General features: G+C 39.0%; 1 protein-coding gene across 1 annotated transcript; it reads right to left on the reverse strand.

Moving 5' to 3' along the window:
• Window positions 1-633: 633 nt before the first annotated feature.
• LOC143589841 (transcription factor bHLH91-like) lies at window positions 634-2,739 on the reverse strand. The gene is made up of 3 exons (XM_077070483.1): window positions 2,108-2,739; window positions 812-1,258; window positions 634-734 (listed from the first exon to the last, which is right to left on the reverse strand). The coding sequence occupies exons 1-2, from the start codon at window positions 2,726-2,728 to the stop codon at window positions 926-928; spliced, it is 954 nt and encodes a 317-aa protein (XP_076926598.1). The 5' UTR covers window positions 2,729-2,739; the 3' UTR covers window positions 634-734; window positions 812-925.
• Between the last annotated feature and the right edge of the window lie 17,693 nt (window positions 2,740-20,432).

The following is a 20,432-nucleotide window of genomic DNA, read 5'->3' on the forward strand; positions in this document are numbered from 1 at the left end:
CAAATTAAACTTTTTAAAATAATAAAAAGGATTGCGACAAAGCTTGATGCCCGTTTACATGTCTCTATATTATAATTGAATTGAATGTTTTTAGAAAACAATAAAAAAATATGGAATAGTTATTTTTTTAAGAATAATCACTATATACAATCAAGTTTTATGAATTTTTATTTAAGTCCTTTATTTTTAACTAATTGAGTAATTGTTAAAAAAATCAAAATTTAGTGGTTTTTTAGTTAAATAAAAGTTTGAATTTAAATGACATCTTTCATCATTTGGGAAAATATGTGAGATGGAATAGTGCAAAGTGTGTTTTTAATTTCAAAACAAATTGATTTTTTATTCTTTTTCTATTTTGTAAAGCAAGTCAAACTGATATACAAAATCAGTTTTAAAGAAGAAGTCAAGAACCATTCAACATTTATATTTTCAAAACATATATGAAACAATAAAACAACCTCAAAAAAGAAAAAGGCAGATAAGCATGCAAGGATGCATGCCCAAATGTAGAAACACCATGTAAAAAGTGTCTCCATCTCTTCACTATTGGATGGATTGTACTTTATGCAGAGAACACTAGTACATTATGCATAAGAAAGTTGTACCTTGTGCAGTAAAAGCTGTACCTTATGTTATTCGCCAGAACTGACTGGGATACTTGCATATTGTTTGTCCACCACCTCAATTAGCTTATTAGCTATAGCACTTGCATAAACAGAGGACCCTTCACAAATCTGCACATGTCATTCAAATCATAAATAAACCTTTACATACACAGAATAGGTAGTAACATGTGCTTAAAAAGTTGTACCTTAGTGTTAAATAGGTAGCTATAGAAGTCACCAATGAGACCACCAGCAACATGATGCAAATCCAACTGAAGGTCATCAAGCACTTTTGAAACTAGTAACAAACAATTAATCCTCTATTGTTGTACCAGTTTTATTGTAACTTCATCATCAATAATTCGAACATCGATTTCGATGTTTTTCGATTTCCTTTGTAGCCATGAACTCCTCATGGTGGAAGTTGAGTTTCCATTGTAACCTTGTTGGTCATGACCAGTATCACCACCATTGCCGTTGCTTCGGGTGTAAATGCTCTCCACGTCTAGAGTCAAGTGGTCTTCGGCTTTGTGTTTTTTCATCCTGCCTCGGTTGCATCGCTTCCTGTCAACCAAAATCTTGAGTTCCTCCACGGTTCTTTTGAGTTCGTTGATGTATTCTATCCCATCTCCAACGATTGATGCGCGATCAGCCTTTTGTTAATGTTATTTCGACATGAAAACAAGTTTGAAATAATTAAATTTATTAAAATATTAAAGATTTTAAGGGTGTATAAAACATTAAAACCATTAGTTTCACATGAAAAAGTCTTACATGAATCAAAATGTTTAATTCTCATCATATTCACCAAAAATTATTATGAAATTTCTCACAAAAATTGGTTAGTTTGTAAACGAGTTGAGCCCGAGCCAAGGCAAGCTCGGGTCATGGGCTCGCTTGTTAGACAAATTTAACTGGCTCGTTGCTTGTTTAGCTTAAAGCCAAAATTTTAATGTATAAAATTAAATATAACCAAAAGTGTAAGACAAATTTTAATATATATTATATTTTTTGTTTTATATATTTCATTCTCTGCAAATATATAAAACTATGTTTTCAAAGTATACGAGTTGGCTCGAGTGTTTTACAATTCAAGCTCAAGCTCAACATTTTACTTGATTTGTGAACGTAACCTAGCTCATGTTGGCTCGTTTCAGTTGGTTACAACCATAGTACATGATGTACAACACAAAACTATAAGCCAAGAGTATTACACAAGTTTTATATGTAAACAAATTATAAATTCTGTTTGCTTATAAATTTTGCGTACAAGTGTACTAAAAATATTGAGCACCGTTTTATATAGATTATGTGTGAAACTTCTAAATTTAAATTTTATTAAATTAAACGAGTTGGTTCTACAAGCCATAAGCTAGCTCGAGTTTTTTACAAGCCAAGTTCAAACTAAACATTTCAGCTCGCTAGTATAAACAAACCAAGCCGACTCAACTCGGCTTGTTTATACCCGTTTCAACGGATCAAAATGATCAAAGTTGTCATACCTTACTGGGATTTGGAATCAATTGCTTCAAGGCTTCAAACTTGCCTCCCATTTGTTGCCTCCTATGTTTCTCAGTAGCGAAATGTTTCATATCTTTATTATTATTAATCCCTTTCCCATTAATATTAATAATCCCTGCACCAAACTCCAACACCCCATCCCCTGCATCAAACAACCTACTCTGTTCCCCTCTTTCCATATTATTATTATTATTATTATTATTAAACATTTCCCCGAAACCCGTCAAATTAAACCCGTTCGGAAGCGAATTCAACAGTTCCCGAAACAACGGAGGCTGCGGTAGCCCCGGGTCGTACAGTACTTGACCCGAATTCTCAATTTGGGTCGGGTTTGAAAAACAGATTGATGATGCGCATTTGGGCAATTGGAACAGATTGAGAAGATCTGGTGGGGTTTGAGTGATACCCATTTGATTCCAGTTGACTTGGTGGTCAACTTCGATGTTCATGAGGTGTTGCTGGTGGTGATTGTGGTCTGCAGGTGGTTCAATGGCGGTGAAATTGGGGATTTGGAGGTGGTTAATGAGCAATTGGTGATGATGGGTTGCAGTGTTTGGATCGAAACAAGCGCTTGATTCGAACATATCTGGGTTATCCAGCATTTTTTTTGAAAATTGGTAACACAGAGATGATAACAATAATAATAATGTTATGAAACAGGGGAAGAAGAAGAAAACTGGTTTGAAATGTTGAGAAGTTGAATGATTGGTGGTTGTAATATTAATTTTTGTTTTTGTTTGGTTTTTGGTGTTTAAATGAGAATTTAAAGATACCCAGATGAAGAAATGGCCATGGAAGCAAAAGGAATTGCAGGTGTGTGTGTGTGAGAGAGAGAGAGAGAGAGAGAGAGTAGGTTGGGAGTAGGGGACTGGAAGTGAAGATACAAAACCATTTATTTATATGAATTTGATAAATTGTAACAAAATGTTTTATTTTATTACTTTTTTTAAAATTTTAAATATATGTAATGTGTTAATCTTTTAAAAAAACTTAATATAAATACATCTGATGTAAAACATATAAATTTTTTGACACACCACGAACGTAACAAAAGGTTTGTATATTTAGGTTTAGTATAAACATGTATTAAAGCCAATTATGAATAGAACTTGCGTATTAGAATGGCTAGTGTTTTAATCGATGTAATATGTTAGGGTCAATATGTTTATGTGTGTAAGTAAAAAATATATATTTTTAATTATAACTTATATTGATTATAAATTTGTAATATCAAAGTGTTTTGAAAATAAAGTTAAAGTTAAAGGTTTGAGTTACATAAGTATTTTTTAGCCTTAAATACTCGTGTCTTGTTCGATCAGGTTCACGTTTTTTAAAATTGTCGTCTTCTAATAACAGGTTTGAATTCGTGTCAAGTTTTCTTGCTCAGACCGTCAAACAATGAACAATGACTTATTTAGCGTGTCCAACTCAATAATATAAAAGTTCACTTTTATAAAATTAGTCTAGTTTATATCTAAGAAATGTGAAAATCAACGTAGTTGTTAACATATAGTGTCAAATTTAAATGTGTGTTGTTTATATATATATTTATATCGACTTTGTATTTATATGTTATTGTGAATTTGTAGATTTAGTATTACTATTTCAAAAATAAAATATAAACAAAATTTCGAGTTAAATAAGTTGTATTGGTGTCGAGTTTTGAATATTCGTGTCGTGTTCAGGTTCACATGATGACACGATTTTCATGTTATATTCATGTTTCGAATCGTGTCAACTTCTCGGTTCAACCATTAGCCAACTTTTCTTAGGACGACGACTTTCTTGTATTTAGGCTACCGCACTCTTTAAATTTGGAGAGTCGGATGCCTCACTCAGGTCAAACTATGTTGTCTTAACCGAGCTCACGTTGGCTTCAGAGTTTGGCTTGATCGTTCCCCCAGGAAACCATTCCGCCGACTGACACTTGATAGCCGTTGTGACACCACAAGAGCATAACTCTCTGACGTAATAGACGATGTAATAAAAACCCAAATGAATTTAGGGTTCGAGCTAAAAGCCAGCTAGCAGGACCCATTTGTGCAAATCAGTTTTATTGATATGAGTTAATTTCGGTCCATTTTACATATAAAAATAAAAAAATCTCAATGTGTTAAAACTTTCAGTTGGGGATAAGTTGTTACCAAAACAGGTAAGGGATGAAAGTCTGTTAGAAAGGATTCTGGGTGGGGCCCACTATCTCTGATTTGTTTTAGAGGTGTTTCATTTTCATTTGTTTTTACATTATAGAATAAATAATTTTTTATTTAGAATAAGCTATACCAAGTCGGTAATACAGTTATTGGGAAAATATCCAATAAAATAATACCTTAATGTATATTATGTATGTGAATCTATTTTTTTATGAATCGGTCAATGAAATCACATCCAAACATCTTGGAATCGCCAATACATATTCAATCAATCATTGATTCACCGAAAAAAACAGTTTTGGATAGTTAATCAATCAATTTTTCACCTTTTTTCACAAATACCATTTTGAGCGTTTAAGTTTTTGTGAGCGGTTTAGGTTTTGCCTTTGAGCGTCTCGCGTACCTAGCGTCCGTTAAGACATTAGCGTACAGTAACTGCACCCTACAGTTATTTACTGTACTTTATTTAGTAAAATTTTAAATTATTTAAGTGTTGAAACTTTAACACCGTGAAAATTTCGAGTTCAAATTATTAAGTTTTCAAAGTCAAATGACCAAAAATGTCAAAATCCAAACCTTGGGGTTAAAAATGAAAAATCTGTTTTCCTGATCCATCGCGATACGCGATAGATCAGAAGAGAGACCCATCGCGTATCGCGATGGGTTGTCTGACACGCAAACACGTGGCTCGCCACGTGTCCACACGTGGCACAACGGTTGCCACGTGTCACCACGTGGCAGCACGTCCGCCACGTGTCCCCACGCGGCACAACGCCTGCCACGTGGCAGGTCTACTTGGTGAATGGCCAAACCTACATCGCGATACGCGATGGGCTTAGCCAAAGGGCCATCGCGTATCGCGATGAGGCCCCTGGCTTCGCCTATAAATATCGGGCATGAGCCCTCATTCCAATCCATCCCAAATCAGCTCTCTACTCTCTCACTGAAACATCTCTCTAGCCTTATATATCATACCTCGAAGTTCATGCCAACCCTCGATAATTACCACGTTTTCTATGCCAACGTTCCTCGATTTTTGTGCCATACTCCAAACGACGTTCCAAGAAAGAAGGTGGTGTTAACCCGACGTTCCGACGACCGTCTCGTAAAGCGTGCCGACGAGTGGTGAGGTGTTGGTGTTCATCGTTTAACGTGCCAAAGTGAAGTGTTGATCAAGAAAGTGTTAAAAAAAGGTAAAAGGCGACGAATTGCTGCTCGATCATTAAGGGTTCTTATAAGCCAACGAAGATAGGCATAATGCCCAAATGAAATAATGATGAAATATTAAAGGCTTAAAACCCTAAGTCGAGGTAATACTCGATACCTGATATTTAAAAGAAAATATAACAAAGAAAATAAAAAAGAAATTATGAGTATTTATATATATGTATATGATTATATATATGTGTAATTCTTTGTTATAGAATATTATTTAAGTAATAATAATTATTCTTAAATAATAAAGAAAAGAAAAGAATACATTTCTTAGAGAAGAAGAAACGTATGGTTATATGAAAATAAAATAAAGGTTTATAATATAAATTAAAAGAAAGACTTTTAATTTATAAAAGAAAATAATACTTTTTAACTAAAGGTGCTAAAGTAAAGAAAAGATATTTGAACTAAAGGTTCATCGAGGTAAAGATTATAAAAAGACTAAAGGTCTTAAGCCGGATTGTATATCCGACTAACAAAAGGTTATACTCGTACTATAGGTGCGAGATAGCAACGGGAAAGACCCTCGGACGGTGTGTGAAGCCGATCCAAATCGAAACGGTGAATACGCCCCAAACTTTACAAACTTGTTTTAAAATGAGTCAAACGTGTTATATGAAGAAGTTTACATGAGACTAAGTGTCTCTAAAATATTATAAACAAGAGTATAAGCCTAGCCCTCAGGCTGTAGTATACGTTTGTCTGGATCCTTACATATGTGGTAAAATGCGGTGGGCATATCGCACCACACTTGGTTATAGTGGCGCTCGCCTACGGGGAGTAATAACCATGTGTATACATACGGGTACTTAACTAAGTCGAACGTTGCGGTGCTTACTGGGGTATTTAGTGTAGAGACTCAAGTTTATAATTGTGTTGTTTTAACTTGATTATTCCTAAGCCAAGATGGGCTGAGACTTGCGTGGTCTCGAGGGGTGATTAAGTAAAAGAAAATATTTTTGCGTCAGCATATTCACCAGCATTCATTGCTGACGTATTTTCTTACCATTTTGCAGATTACCAAAATTAGGACTTGAAGAACGAAGTGCTCAAGATGTCCGATGGCTCAGATCTTTTTGTATAAACTTATAATACTAAAATGGTGGTTTGTAATTGAACAAGTAATACTTTTGTTATAACTTAAAACGGGTATTTTATAATCCCGTATTTTGTAAAGTAAATATTATATTTCAAATCTACAAGTTTCAAGACTTCCGCTTTTAACAACGTAACTCTGATTTATTTACAAATGTGGTATCAACTGTTGGTCATACGCCCAGGCCTTAGATGGGGGTGTGACATGTTGGTATCAGATCCATCTATCTTAGCGAGTTATGTATTACAAGATAATACCTAAGCTTCGATCCAAGTATAAGAAAATATTTTAATACTTGTTTTATTTGAAATAGGGATAAGATATATTGTTAACCTTTTCTTTTCCCTCCTCACTCTAAAACCACCCAACATATTAGATGTCGTTCAAGAAGATGATGGATAGCTATGTACGAAAAGCAAAGGAGGCTGGAATTGCCGAACCCTTACCCAAGGATAACATGAGCGAGGACTACTATGAGGCATTCTTCATCCAAGACCAGTACATCAACCGAACCAAGCCGATATATTTCCCTGGAACCGAGCACTGCCCAATCAACCTACCTGATAGTTCGCCAATGCTAAGAAGTGATCCTCCAAGACATCAAACTACCAACCGTCAAGCACACCCATGTACTACCCATCCGAAGTTCCGACGTATCACCCTTCCGAGATTCAAACATATCAACCATCCGAGATTCCTCCATACTACCCATCTGGTGTTTCAACATACCTACCACCAAATCCTCACCCATCATATGCTTTCCTCTCCAACCTACCAATCAAGGAGGAACCTTTGTCCGACTCATCAGATTGGATGCAATTGTGACATCTGCCCCGATCCGACCCGACCCAGGTACCCGTTTCTCTGACCCGATCTCTTTCTTTTATGATTAATACCTATATTTTACTTTTAATAATAATAATATACTTTTCCTTCCCGCCTCTTTCTCTCTCTTTCTTTCCGCCGTCCCGTCCCTCTTCCTTCTCTCTTTCCGCCTTCTTTTCCCTCTTGTCGCCGTCCCGCCCTTACGCCTTGTTTCCCTCTTTTTCTTCTAACTCTTTGCTTGTCCTTTGTTCCTTCCCGCCTAAGGTTGTCTGCGCAGCTCCACGCGCCAGACTCCTTTCAAGGAAGCCTGCGTGAAGACCATCTGTTCCAGCGATACGCGAGACGAACTCTTCTCGCAGCGCGCTAAGAATCGTAGTTCATCCCTCGACGCGCGAAGAATTATAGTTCTTCCCGCGGTGCGCTAGGAATTCTAGTTCCTCCCGCGGCGCGCTAAGAAATAAGATTCTTCCCGCGACGCGCTTAAGAATGTAGTTCTTTCCGCGACGCGTTAAGATTGTTTCTGTCTGCCTTCGCGCTCGCGCTCTCTTGACCTTCTGTGTCTGCCTGCGCGCCTTAGCCTTCTCGCGCTGAACCCTTTGAGTTTTCTTCTGTTGAATCTAGCCGTTGCTTTTGTGTTGTCTTATCTTTTGAGCTATTGACCTAATCTGCTTTATGTCTGAAAAGTTACTTTCGGCGCAGCATGCGCACCAACCCCATTGGTTGACAGAAAAAGTGACTGACATTATCTTTTGAGATCTGCTTTTGCCATGCTTGACCAGTACCTTTATCTGAACCGCCCATGCCTTTTTTACTGTTCCCTGTCAGCTTTATCTTGCCCCCTGCAGCTGCCATATCTTTTGATATCTTTTACTTGCTTTTGATATCTTTTGTTTTGTCTTGTTCTGTTTGTCTTGAGATCCTTTCCCCTTTTCTAGGGATTGTGTCTCCTAGGGTTTTCTCTATAAATAATAACATTATTTTTCTTAACACTACACACACAAACACTTAATCTCTCCTGTTCTCCTTGCTCTCTCTGCCGCCTCCCTCTCTGCCTCCGTCTTCCTCCCTGTTCTGCCCTGCTTTTCCGGTAATATATATATATATATATATATATATATATATATATATAATAATTTACTTATGCAAATTTATAATCAAGACTTAAAAATCATTAAAACAATAATCTTATTTATAGGTTAACTTGTGCTTGTTTAAAGTTGGTTCTTGCTTTATCTTACACCGCATCGTTTATCAAGTGAGTAATCTCGTACCTAATCCCTTTTTATTTTTAATGTTTTGGGATGTTCATGTGTTCATACAAACTTAGAGTCTTAAACTTGTTTATGAACTTTAGTCGCGCAGTATCCCATGTGTTGAGGACGTTTACTTGGCTGTTTATTTGTATGTATGTATCATTAACCGCTTTGTTCGGCCTATTCCGAAGTTTTCATGGATCCATTAGATGAACACGGGAGACCTATCGTTTACGGTTTTCTTTGTTTACACTTGCACAGATGTTTTCTCGTTTTTGTGCTCAATTGGGAGCACGGATTGAACTATGAACTATGAGCTATGATCTATCTAGGCTTGATCACAATCTGATTGCACCCTTGTTAAACATCAGACATACACGTGTTGCGCGCAGATTTATTGCTATCTATGTATTGTATTAAACTTGATTTCTCACCAACACGCAAGTGTTTGACGTTTATTTTAACACATGTTCAGGTTTGCAGTAGCTGTTTTGGAGCTTGTGGACACATAGGACGTTTTTACTTTTGGACCTAGATTAAAATGTATCAAGACAAGTTACTGCTGTTCAAATATTTTGATTTATAATATATTGATTTATGTTGGTTTATTTATATCTTATGTATACGTTGCGCATGCGTGAATGAATATATTTATTAAATATTGACACCCAATAGTGTCACGAGTAATGAAACAATATGTGGCGCCCCGATGTATAATCCGCCTTTGGTCGGGGTGTTACAGATTGGTATCAGAGCTCGTTGACTTTAGGATAGGTGGTTAGACGTAACGGCCTAGAATACCTAAGAGTCCCTTCTCGCGCATGAGAGAAATCTCATGTTTGCGCGCTTATTGTTAATTACTCGTTATTTATGAATATGCTCGCGCTTGCGCAGTATATGATTTTATTTCACGATATTTCGATTTTTGTTGAATTTCGATTGATTTTTCTTACATATTCGTTTGTTGGGTTTGAAAATCCGAAAAGTCATGGTGATACATGAATAGTTGATTTTCAATTTCCATTTATGATTATGTTCTGAGGTTGGAGACTTGAAAAGTCATGGTGATACATGAATTGTCAACCTCCAATACTCATTTTCTTGTATGTTTTATATTGAAGATTGAAAAGTCATGGTGATACATGAATCGTCAATCTCCAATACTCGTTTGCTCGTATATTTTAAATTGGGAATTCGGAAAGTCATGGTGATACATGAATTGTCGATTCTTGATTCGAATTTGTTACCCTTATTAAGTCTGCATTTAGGGTCATTTATTTTACTTTAACTTTTGATAGTATCTAACTCCGTGAAACCAAGCTTTTCGAGATTATACTTTGTGCTAAAACCAAGATATTAACTAAAATTAAAATTTTTATAGAATGCCTCCGCTATCTCGCCAATTTCAGAGAAGAGAAGCCTCGCGCATGCGTAGACAGCAACGTTCCCAGGAAATGGCCGCCGCAATAGCCCAAGCTTTGAGCCAAAATAATACCTCCAGTTATAACATTAAGTCCTTTAACGCGGGTAACCCTCCAAAATTCACAGGTCTTGAAGGAGCCACCGTGATGCTCCAGTGGCTTGAGAAGATAGAAAACACTTTCCTCCACACCCAATGCCCCTCAGACAGACGAACCCTGTATGCTTCCAGTGTCCTGGAATCCAGAGCGCTTACATGGTGGAATGGAGTAGCTCATGCGCGTGGCGCAGAGGCTGCTTCTAGCATGACATGGGAGGAATTCAAGGAAATTCTTACGCGAGAATTCTGCCCTCCCAACGAAGTTAAGCGCCTGGAGGAGGAATTTTGGAATCTTAAGCAGTACAGCGGTGAAGCGCGCGAGTACGCGACGCGCTTCCATGAACTAAGCCTGCTTGTCCCTCACCTTGTTACCCCTTCCCGCCGAGCCATAGAGAAATTCCTTGGGGGTCTCCCCATGGAAATTCAAGATTCTGTATGGGCTAGAAACCCAGTTACCCTCTCTGACGCCATCGAGTTGGCCGCTGTGCTCAGCGACAACCATGTCAGAGCAGGAACCCTGTTCCTGCGGGGATCTGAGAAGACCAAACCCACCAAGACTGTCCCTGAACCAACAGAAACCAAACCTGAACCCTCAAACCGTAACAACCTCAAGCGCAGGCGCAAGGCCTATGCGCTTACCAACCCGCCCATTACCCAGCAACCCATTTATCAACCTCCAGTTTACGCGCCTAACCCTCTGTCAGCCTACCCAACACCTCCTGTAGTCCACAACTATGCCTTAACCAATCCCGCACTCCCTGCCCCGCCACCTAAGAAACCTTACACAGGAAATCAACCCTTTTGCCCAACCTGTAGACTTCACCACCCAACCCAAACCCCGTGTCGACAATGTAACCGATGTGGCCGCGTTGGTCACTCTGCCGAATACTGTAGAGTCCCTCTCGCCAACCCAATTGCGCCAACACCACCAGTCTACCCGCAGAACCCACAACCAACCTACCAAAACCCACGACCCAGGTCGTGCTATAACTGCGGTGATCCCAGTCATTTCCGGAACGCGTGCCCGAGACTACAAGTTCAGATTACGCAAGCGAATCCGGTGAACCAGATTTCGAACCAAGTGACACGCGGACGAGCTTTTAACATAACCGCGCACCAAGCGCAAGCGAATAATGACGTAGTTAATGGTACATTTTTACTTAACGGATTTTATGCTTCTGTACTTTTTGATACTGGCGCCGATCGAAGTTTTATCTCTCGCGCCTTTGAGCAGAAGCTTGCGCGACCGCGCGATAACTTAAAAGAAGATTTTTCAGTTGAATTGGCTAATGGTGAAACTGTTTTAATTAACTCGGTGATTAAAGATTGCACGCTTAACCTTAACGAAAACGATTTTCTGATCGACCTCATCCCCATGCCTCTTGGGAGCTTTGATGTTATTATTGGTATGGACTGGCTCTCGAATAATCGCGCCGAAGTTATTTGCGCCAAGAAGTTGATTCGCATTCCTCGAGAAAACGGTGATCTTCGCATCTACGGCGAAAAACCCTCCAGTGGTCTTAAGCTTATGTCTTGCGCCGAAGCCCAAAAGCTTATGCGGAAGAAGTGTATTGCATTCTTAGCCCATGTGGTCAAACCTGCTGAAGAGAAGAAGCTTCGTGATATCCCTGTTGTGCGTGATTTCCCTGAAGTTTTTCCTGATGATCTTCCTGGTATCCCTCCCGCTCGTGAAGTTGAGTTCCGTATTGATCTTGTCCCTGGTGCTTCCCCCGTAGCTAAATCTCCTTACCGTCTTGCACCCGCTGAGATGCAAGAATTGGCAAGCCAACTTCAAGAGTTGACTGTTAAAGGATTCATTCGCCCTAGCTCTTCGCCCTGGGGTGCTCCGGTGTTGTTCGTTAAAAAGAAAGATGGTTCGTTTCGCATGTGTATCGATTACCGCGAGTTGAACAAACTCACCATTAAGAACCGGTATCCCTTACCACGTATTGACGACCTCTTCGATCAACTCCAAGGTGCCTCTTGTTTTTCCAAGATCGATCTCCGCTCTGGCTATCACCAGTTGCGCATCCGCGATGAAGATGTTCCGAAGACTGCTTTTCGAACTCGTTATGGCCATTTTGAATTCTTGGTCATGTCCTTCGGTTTAACCAACGCACCCGCCGTTTTCATGGATCTAATGAATCGGGTGTGTAGGCCTTTCTTGGATAAATTCGTGATTGTGTTTATCGATGATGTTCTGGTGTATTCTAAGACCAAGGCCGAGCATGAGCAACATCTTCGGTTGGTGTTGCAAAAGCTTCGAACCGAGCAACTCTATGCTAAGCTTTCCAAGTGTGAATTTTGGTCGGATGAAGTACAGTTTCTTGGCCATGTTGTTAACAAGATGGGTATTCATGTCGACCCATCCAAAATTGAAGCAATCAAGAACTGGATTACGCCATCCTCTCCTTCCGAGATCCGTTCCTTTCTGGGCTTAGCTGGTTATTACCGGCGCTTCATTTCGAACTTCTCGAAGATCGCTTTGCCTTTAACAGCTCTAACGCACAAAGGTAAACCGTATATTTGGGGCTCGAAGCAAGAAGAAGCCTTTCTAACGCTCAAGCGTTTGTTGTGTGAAGCTCCTGTTCTTGCGCTACCTGAGGGTAATGATGATTTTGTCGTGTACTGCGATGCCTCTAACCAAGGTCTCGGTTGTGTTCTTATGCAACGAGGCAAGGTTATCGCTTACGCATCGAGGCAACTTAAGGTTCATGAAAAGAATTATACAACTCACGACCTCGAACTAGGTGCAGTTGTTTTTGCCTTGAAGATCTGGAGACACTACCTTTATGGTACTAAGTGTATCCTCTACACTGACCATAAAAGCCTTCAGCATATCTTTAATCAAAAGGAACTCAACATGAGGCAACGCCGATGGAACGAACTCATCAGCGATTACGATTGTGAGATCCGGTATCATCCTGGTAAGGCTAATGTGGTAGCCGATGCGCTCAGCCGAAAACCCGGCCAGCTTAACTGTATCTTGCCGCGCACCCAGCTTCACTTCGCGCCGATTCAAAGCAACCTTGAATCGCGTATTCGTGACGCGCAGCGCGCATCCATCAGTAATGGTAACCTTCGCGCCGAGTTAGCGTGTGGCGCGGAAGCGCATTTTGTCCCTAATCTGAGTGGAATTCTCTGCTATCTCAATCGCATCTGGATTCCCTTTGATGAGAATCTTCGCGCTGATATCCTGAGTGAAGCGCATAAATCTCGATATTCCGTTCATCCTGGCGCTGATAAGATGTACAAGGATTTGCGCATTACTTATTGGTGGCCCGGTATGAAAAAGGATATTGCTGTGTTCGTAGCTAGATGCCTGACTTGTTCTAAAGTAAAAGCTGAACACCAACGCCCATCTGGTTTGCTCGAACAACCAGAAATTCCTACGTGGAAATGGGAAAGTATAGCGATGGACTTTATTACCAAGTTACCTTTGACAGCTAGCAAACATGATAGCATTTGGGTAATAGTGGATCGTTTGACTAAGTCTGCTCACTTTCTGCCCATTCGTGAAAACTACCGTGTTGAGCAACTCGCGCAGCTTTATGTCAAGGAAATTGTCTGCCGCCATGGTACTCCTTTGAGCATCATATCCGATCGCGATGGCCGTTTTATATCTCGCTTTTGGAAATCTCTCCAATCTGCGCTAGGAACTCGTTTGGACATGAGTACGGCATATCATCCTCAGACTGACGGTCAGTCTGAGCGAACTATTCAAACTCTTGAGGATATGCTCCGATCTTGTGTTCTTGATTTTGGAGGTAATTGGGATTCACACCTGCCTTTGATCGAGTTCTCTTATAATAACAGCTATCATTCCAGTATTGGTATGGCCCCATTTGAAGCACTTTACGGTCGTAAGTGCCGCTCCCCGATCTGTTGGAGCGAAGTGGGTGAAACTCAAATCACAGGACCCGAACTTGTTCAAGAGACAACCGATAAAATCGCCAAGATCCGTGATCATCTGCTGACTGCTCGAAGCCGACAGAAGAGTTACGCAGATCGCAGGCGAAAGCCTCTCGAATTTCAAGTTGATGATCTTGTTCTCCTCAAAGTGTCGCCTTGGAAAGGTGTCGTCCGCTTTGGGAAGAAAGGTAAGCTTGCTCCTCGATATGTTGGACCATTTAAGATTCTCGCGCGTGTAGGAAAAGTTGCCTACAGACTTGACCTGCCACCCGCTCTCAGTAATGTGCATCCAACGTTCCATGTATCCAATCTCAAGAAGTGTTTAGCTGACGAGAACCTTCACATTCCACTTGATGAAGTTCAAGTTGATGAAACTATGCATTTTGTTGAGAAGCCTGTTGAGATTATGGATCGCGAGGTTAAGCAAACCAAGCGCAGTCGTATCCCTATCGTGAAAGTTCGCTGGGAGTCCAAGCGCGGAGCCGAGTTTACATGGGAAAGGGAAGATCAAATGAAGATCAAGTACCCGCACCTGTTCTCTGCGCAACCTACTTCGAGATAAATTTCGGGACGAAATTTCTTAAAGTAGGGGAGACTGTGACATCTGCCCCGATCCGACCCGACCCAGGTACCCGTTTCTCTGACCCGATCTCTTTCTTTTATGATTAATACCTATATTTTACTTTTAATAATAATAATACTTTTCCTTCCCGCCTCTTTCTCTCTCTTTCTTTCCGCCGTCCCGTCCCTCTTCCTTCTCTCTTTCCGCCTTCTTTTCCCTCTTGTCGCCGTCCCGCCCTTACGCCTTGTTTCCCTCTTTTTCTTCTAACTCTTTGCTTGTCCTTTGTTCCTTCCCGCCTAAGGTTGTCTGCGCAGCTCCACGCGCCAGACTCCTTTCAAGGAAGCCTGCGTGAAGACCATCTGTTCCAGCGATACGCGAGACGAACTCTTCTCGCAGCGCGCTAAGAATCGTAGTTCATCCCTCGACGCGCGAAGAATTATAGTTCTTCCCGCGGCGCGCTAGGAATTCTAGTTCCTCCCGCGGCGCGCTAAGAAATAAGATTCTTCCCGCGACGCGCTTAAGAATGTAGTTCTTTCCGCGACGCGTTAAGGTTGTTTCTGTCTGCCTTCGCGCTCGCGCTCTCTTGACCTTCTGTGTCTGCCTGCGCGCCTTAGCCTTCTCGCGCTGAACCCTTTGAGTTTTCTTCTGTTGAATCTAGCCGTTGCTTTTGTGTTGTCTTATCTTTTGAGCTATTGACCTAATCTGCTTTATGTCTGAAAAGTTACTTTCGGCGCAGCATGCGCACCAACCCCATTGGTTGACAGAAAAAGTGACTGACATTATCTTTTGAGATCTGCTTTTGCCATGCTTGACCAGTACCTTTATCTGAACCGCCCATGCCTTTTTTACTGTTCCCTGTCAGCTTTATCTTGCCCCCTGCAGCTGCCATATCTTTTGATATCTTTTACTTGCTTTTGATATCTTTTGTTATCTTTTGTTTTGTCTTGTTCTGTTTGTCTTGAGATCCTTTCCCCTTTTCTAGGGATTGTGTCTCCTAGGGTTTTCTCTATAAATAATAACATTATTTTTCTTAACACTACACACACAAACACTTAATCTCTCCTGTTCTCCTTGCTCTCTCTGCCGCCTCCCTCTCTGCCTCCGTCTTCCTCCCTGTTCTGCCCTGCTTTTCCGGTAATATATATATATATATATATATATATATATATATATATATATATATATATATAATAAATTTACTTATGCAAATTTATAATCAAGACTTAAAAATCATTAAAACAATAATCTTATTTATAGGTTAACTTGTGCTTGTTTAAAGTTGGTTCTTGCTTTATCTTACACCGCATCGTTTATCAAGTGAGTAATCTCGTACCTAATCCCTTTTTATTTTTAATGTTTTGGGATGTTCATGTGTTCATACAAACTTAGAGTCTTAAACTTGTTTATGAACTTTAGTCGCGCAGTATCCCATGTGTTGAGGACGTTTACTTGGCTGTTTATTTGTATGTATGTATCATTAACCGCTTTGTTCGGCCTATTCCGAAGTTTTCATGGATCCATTAGATGAACACGGGAGACCTATCGTTTACGGTTTTCTTTGTTTACACTTGCACAGATGTTTTCTCGTTTTTGTGCTCAATTGGGAGCACGGATTGAACTATGAACTATGAGCTATGATCTATCTAGGCTTGATCACAATCTGATTGCACCCTTGTTAAACATCAGACATACACGTGTTGCGCGCAGATTTATTGCTATCTATGTATTGTATTAAACTTGATTTCTCACCAACACGCAAGTGTTTGACGTTTATTTTAACACATGTTCAGGTTTGCAGTAGCTGTTTTGGAGCTTGTGGACACATAGGACGTTTTTACTTTTGGACCTAGATTAAAATGTATCAAGACAAGTTACTGCTGTTCAAATATTTTGATTTATAATATATTGATTTATGTTGGTTTATTTATATCTTATGTATACGTTGCGCATGCGTGAATGAATATATTTATTAAATATTGACACCCAATAGTGTCACGAGTAATGAAACAATATGTGGCGCCCCGATGTATAATCCGCCTTTGGTCGGGGTGTTACAGCAATGCCATTCGGACCAATGAGGATGGCATACCGGAACCTCTTCTACTGATTCTGTTGATTCACGTCCCAACAAAGAAGGACCATCCCGCAAGCCCAAGATGAGAGTGATAATGCCCTACCAAAGTTTTCGCATGCCCTCAATAGTGAAGGAGACTGCCCAACTAATGGAGGAAGAGGAACCTAAGGAAGAAGAGGATCCAGAAGAAGAATCGAAAGAAGATCCTGAGGAAGAGTACCCGGAGAATCCCAATGAAGTAACAACACCGATTGAGGAACCATTCCCCATCCAAATTTTGAGTTGTGGCTCTGTAGATCCGTATATGCAATATCTCAATGAACTCAAATCGTCATCAAGTTTTCCAACTTTTCAAGGCACGATCCCAACGGAAGAAGAGTAAACCAATGAAATTCGAGAACAAAATGAAGCAGCTGAAGCCTTTTTCCATTACTCCTCTGATGTGACCGCATCTCTGTATCCAGATCCAAAGAACCATTATGATATAGTGATGATGGGTTATCGTGACCCACCTACAAGGTACGGATACCCCAATGAGATCCCTCAATCACAGGAAGAGCACCTGGACCGAGCCTTGCATGAGACTGATGACAAGCTTCTTCGAAAATGTAACAAATTGACCAATGTGGTGAAGAAGTTTATGAAAGATTAAAATGAAGATGAAGATGAAGATGAAGATGAAGATGAGAGATGTGTTATGTGTTAATATAAACTTTGTTGTTATGTGTAATAATACTTGTAACAATAAATAAGGATAGGTAAATATATATATATATATATATATATATATATTATGAAATAAATAAAATGTGTGTTTTAAAGAAAAGAATATTGTTAAAATTTCAGCTAAAAAGAAAAAGTAGAAAAAGAAAAGGAGAGAATGTCGCAAAAAAGTAATAACAGTGAAGCTTCTCGAAAAAGAAGCTGATAAAAGAAGGAAAAAGGGAAAGATCACGAAAAAGAACAAGACGAACAAATTCCCGACAAATATATGAATCAAATTCAATGTATGATAAAAAAAAATCTCAATCTATTGAACTCTCCCGTAAATCCGTTAAATCTCGACCGAAACCATCCCATGTTGAAGAAAGTGTTCATGAGTCGAATGTCGATGGTGGAGTTAGAAAAGAGTTTAAGATATCAGAATATTGGTCAAATTCCTTTTTCTTTTTCTGTTTTTTATCTTCTTTTTTCCTTTTCCTGGTTGAGGCACGTGATGATTAGTGTACAAATACGGTGAGAAGATAATGAATAAATTAATTAAAACGTAGAGATCTAATTTTGGAAAAATCATCAAAATAAACGTTGATTAGACCAAAAAAAACATGGATAGCATCTTGAGACTTAGAGGTTTCGCGAAAAACAATACCAGTCAGAATGTGACACACAGATGAAAGGTATGAGCTTTAGGAATTTCCTCTAACAGTTGGATCCATAGACGGGTCAAACAATAGCCGACACATGACATTTTTCAAAAGAAACACCTATGCCGACGCTATCTGAGAAAAAATATAACCGTATAAAAAGGTTATCCCCATTTAAAAATTGTGTGGGAAAGAAAAGTCTAGGATAACAGAAAACGCTTAAGTCATATTTCTTTCGTTTAAGACGTTTCAAGGAAACTCCTATATAGACGTTTCCTCTCTCTCTAGTGTCTATACAGACATTTCCTCTACAAATACGCCACGTGTTAGCTTCTTCATTTATGTAAATGTTGGCCCACTAATACTGTGTGTAGTGGGGCGATAGGAATGGGCGAATTAGGGCGAGAAGAAGGGGAACACCCTCCCCCCCCCCCCCCCCCGGCGATATGTGGGCGAAAAGGGGCGGGGTGTTATTGTCGCCGGCATGATTTTAAAATAATATTATTTTATTATTATGACCGTTTTCAAACGGTCAAAAATAAAAAATAATAAAAATTTAATTAAAACAATATATATATATATATATATATATATATATATAAACATACACCTTCTTACGCAATTCATACCCAAATTCTTCAAAAAATCTAGCAAAATGAATCCTACAAACAACCCGAACCAATCGAAACCGTGAAAGAAATGAACTCACCGCTATCATGACAGAAATCATCAAAAAACACGAAAAGTTTGCCGAGGAATTCAACAAAACCATGAAAGAAACCAACAAATAACACGAAAAGATTGTCGCTATGATGGAATTGCGGGAAATGAGTAAAGAATACGAATCCCTAAAAGCTGCCGGGTCACACGAAGAGGCCAAATTGTTGCAACGACGACAAGTAGAAAAAATGCACGAATATTATGGATATTAGTATTTTCTTTTTAGTTATGTATTTTTTTTGGTTATATGTATTTTTTTAGTTATGTATTTTTTTGTATTTTTTTTAAATTTTAATGCATTTTTATTTAATTATTTAAATAAATTGGTTTTTATTTGTTTAGTTTAATTATAAAAAAATAATAAAAAAGATACCGTGGGCCTAGTTTGTAGCCCTACACCATTAAACCCTAAAAACAAATTCACACCCCTTGTTAACTGGGCGTCATATATCACAATTCGCTCTAATTTATAGCTCTTCCACTATGCATAGCTTAAAAGGGGAAATGTCTAGAGCTTAGACGCTTCACCCATTTGTCACGTTCTAAATGGTATTGTTTTCATGAAGCCCCTAAATCTCATACACTACCCGTCTTTTTTTTTTTTTTTTGGTTTTTCATGTCCAGTTAATGTTATATCGGTGATTTTCTCTTTATTTTTTGAGTGACGATTCACACACTTACTTCTGACTCATATATTATTCTAAAAAATAATGTGCACTAATCCCAAGATTTGATGCCTGATCTTCTATAAAATAACAATTTTATCATCCAGCTGAGACCGAAATGTTACGTAGAGGTTTTTTACTACCTTTTTTTTTACTAAATGTAAGGTTTTTACACACAGATCGGTTAACTGAAACAAGTTAATTAACAACCAAAACCTTGTCCATTTGATACATATGTTTTACATTGCCAATATTGCCAGTTAGTAATTTGTTTGGGCTGACATATCAAGCCTATTATGACGTTGTGTCTTTGTTTACAAGGGATAAATTACTTGGTAAACAAATTGAGCCAATGACTTAGACAACAAGAAATTACAAGAGATAATTTGTTTTTTTAATAAGAATTTGAATATGATAAGTTTTTGTATTTTAGTCTAATTAGGTTTTCAAATTTAAATTAGTTATATATATATATATATATATATATATATATATATGTATATATATATATATCCAAGTTTGTGAACTTTGTATCAATCAATTGGCAAACATCGATGGCATGTGTAACCCTTACACGGGTCATAACATTTCAAATAATTACCTTGAATCCTCATCCTTATCCTCATACTATTCATGGTGTGTCATCTTACCTGCCTTCAGGCTCAAGAACTTTATTTCAACCCTTTTAACCGCACAAAACCTCTTCATCACCAATTCCTTTAGATCATCCCACCTCATAGCTTTGATCTCTTATCGGGTCTTCCTCTGTTCAACAGATTCCCACCAGTACATGGCTTCACCAAATGACTGGGTGACATAACCCACAGTTTGATCAGGACGGCACTCGCTAATTCGAATAACCTTAGCCATTGGGGTTATCCATTAGAGAGTAGCGATCGCGTCTCCTAATCCGATCAGCTTTGGCGGGTCACATTATTTGAAGGACTT

This window comes from Bidens hawaiensis, unplaced genomic scaffold (assembly GCF_021521415.1).
Source record: "Bidens hawaiensis isolate Kalapana, Puna unplaced genomic scaffold, B.hawaiensis_p1.1 tig00037905_1, whole genome shotgun sequence".
NCBI lineage: Eukaryota > Viridiplantae > Streptophyta > Magnoliopsida > Asterales > Asteraceae > Bidens > Bidens hawaiensis.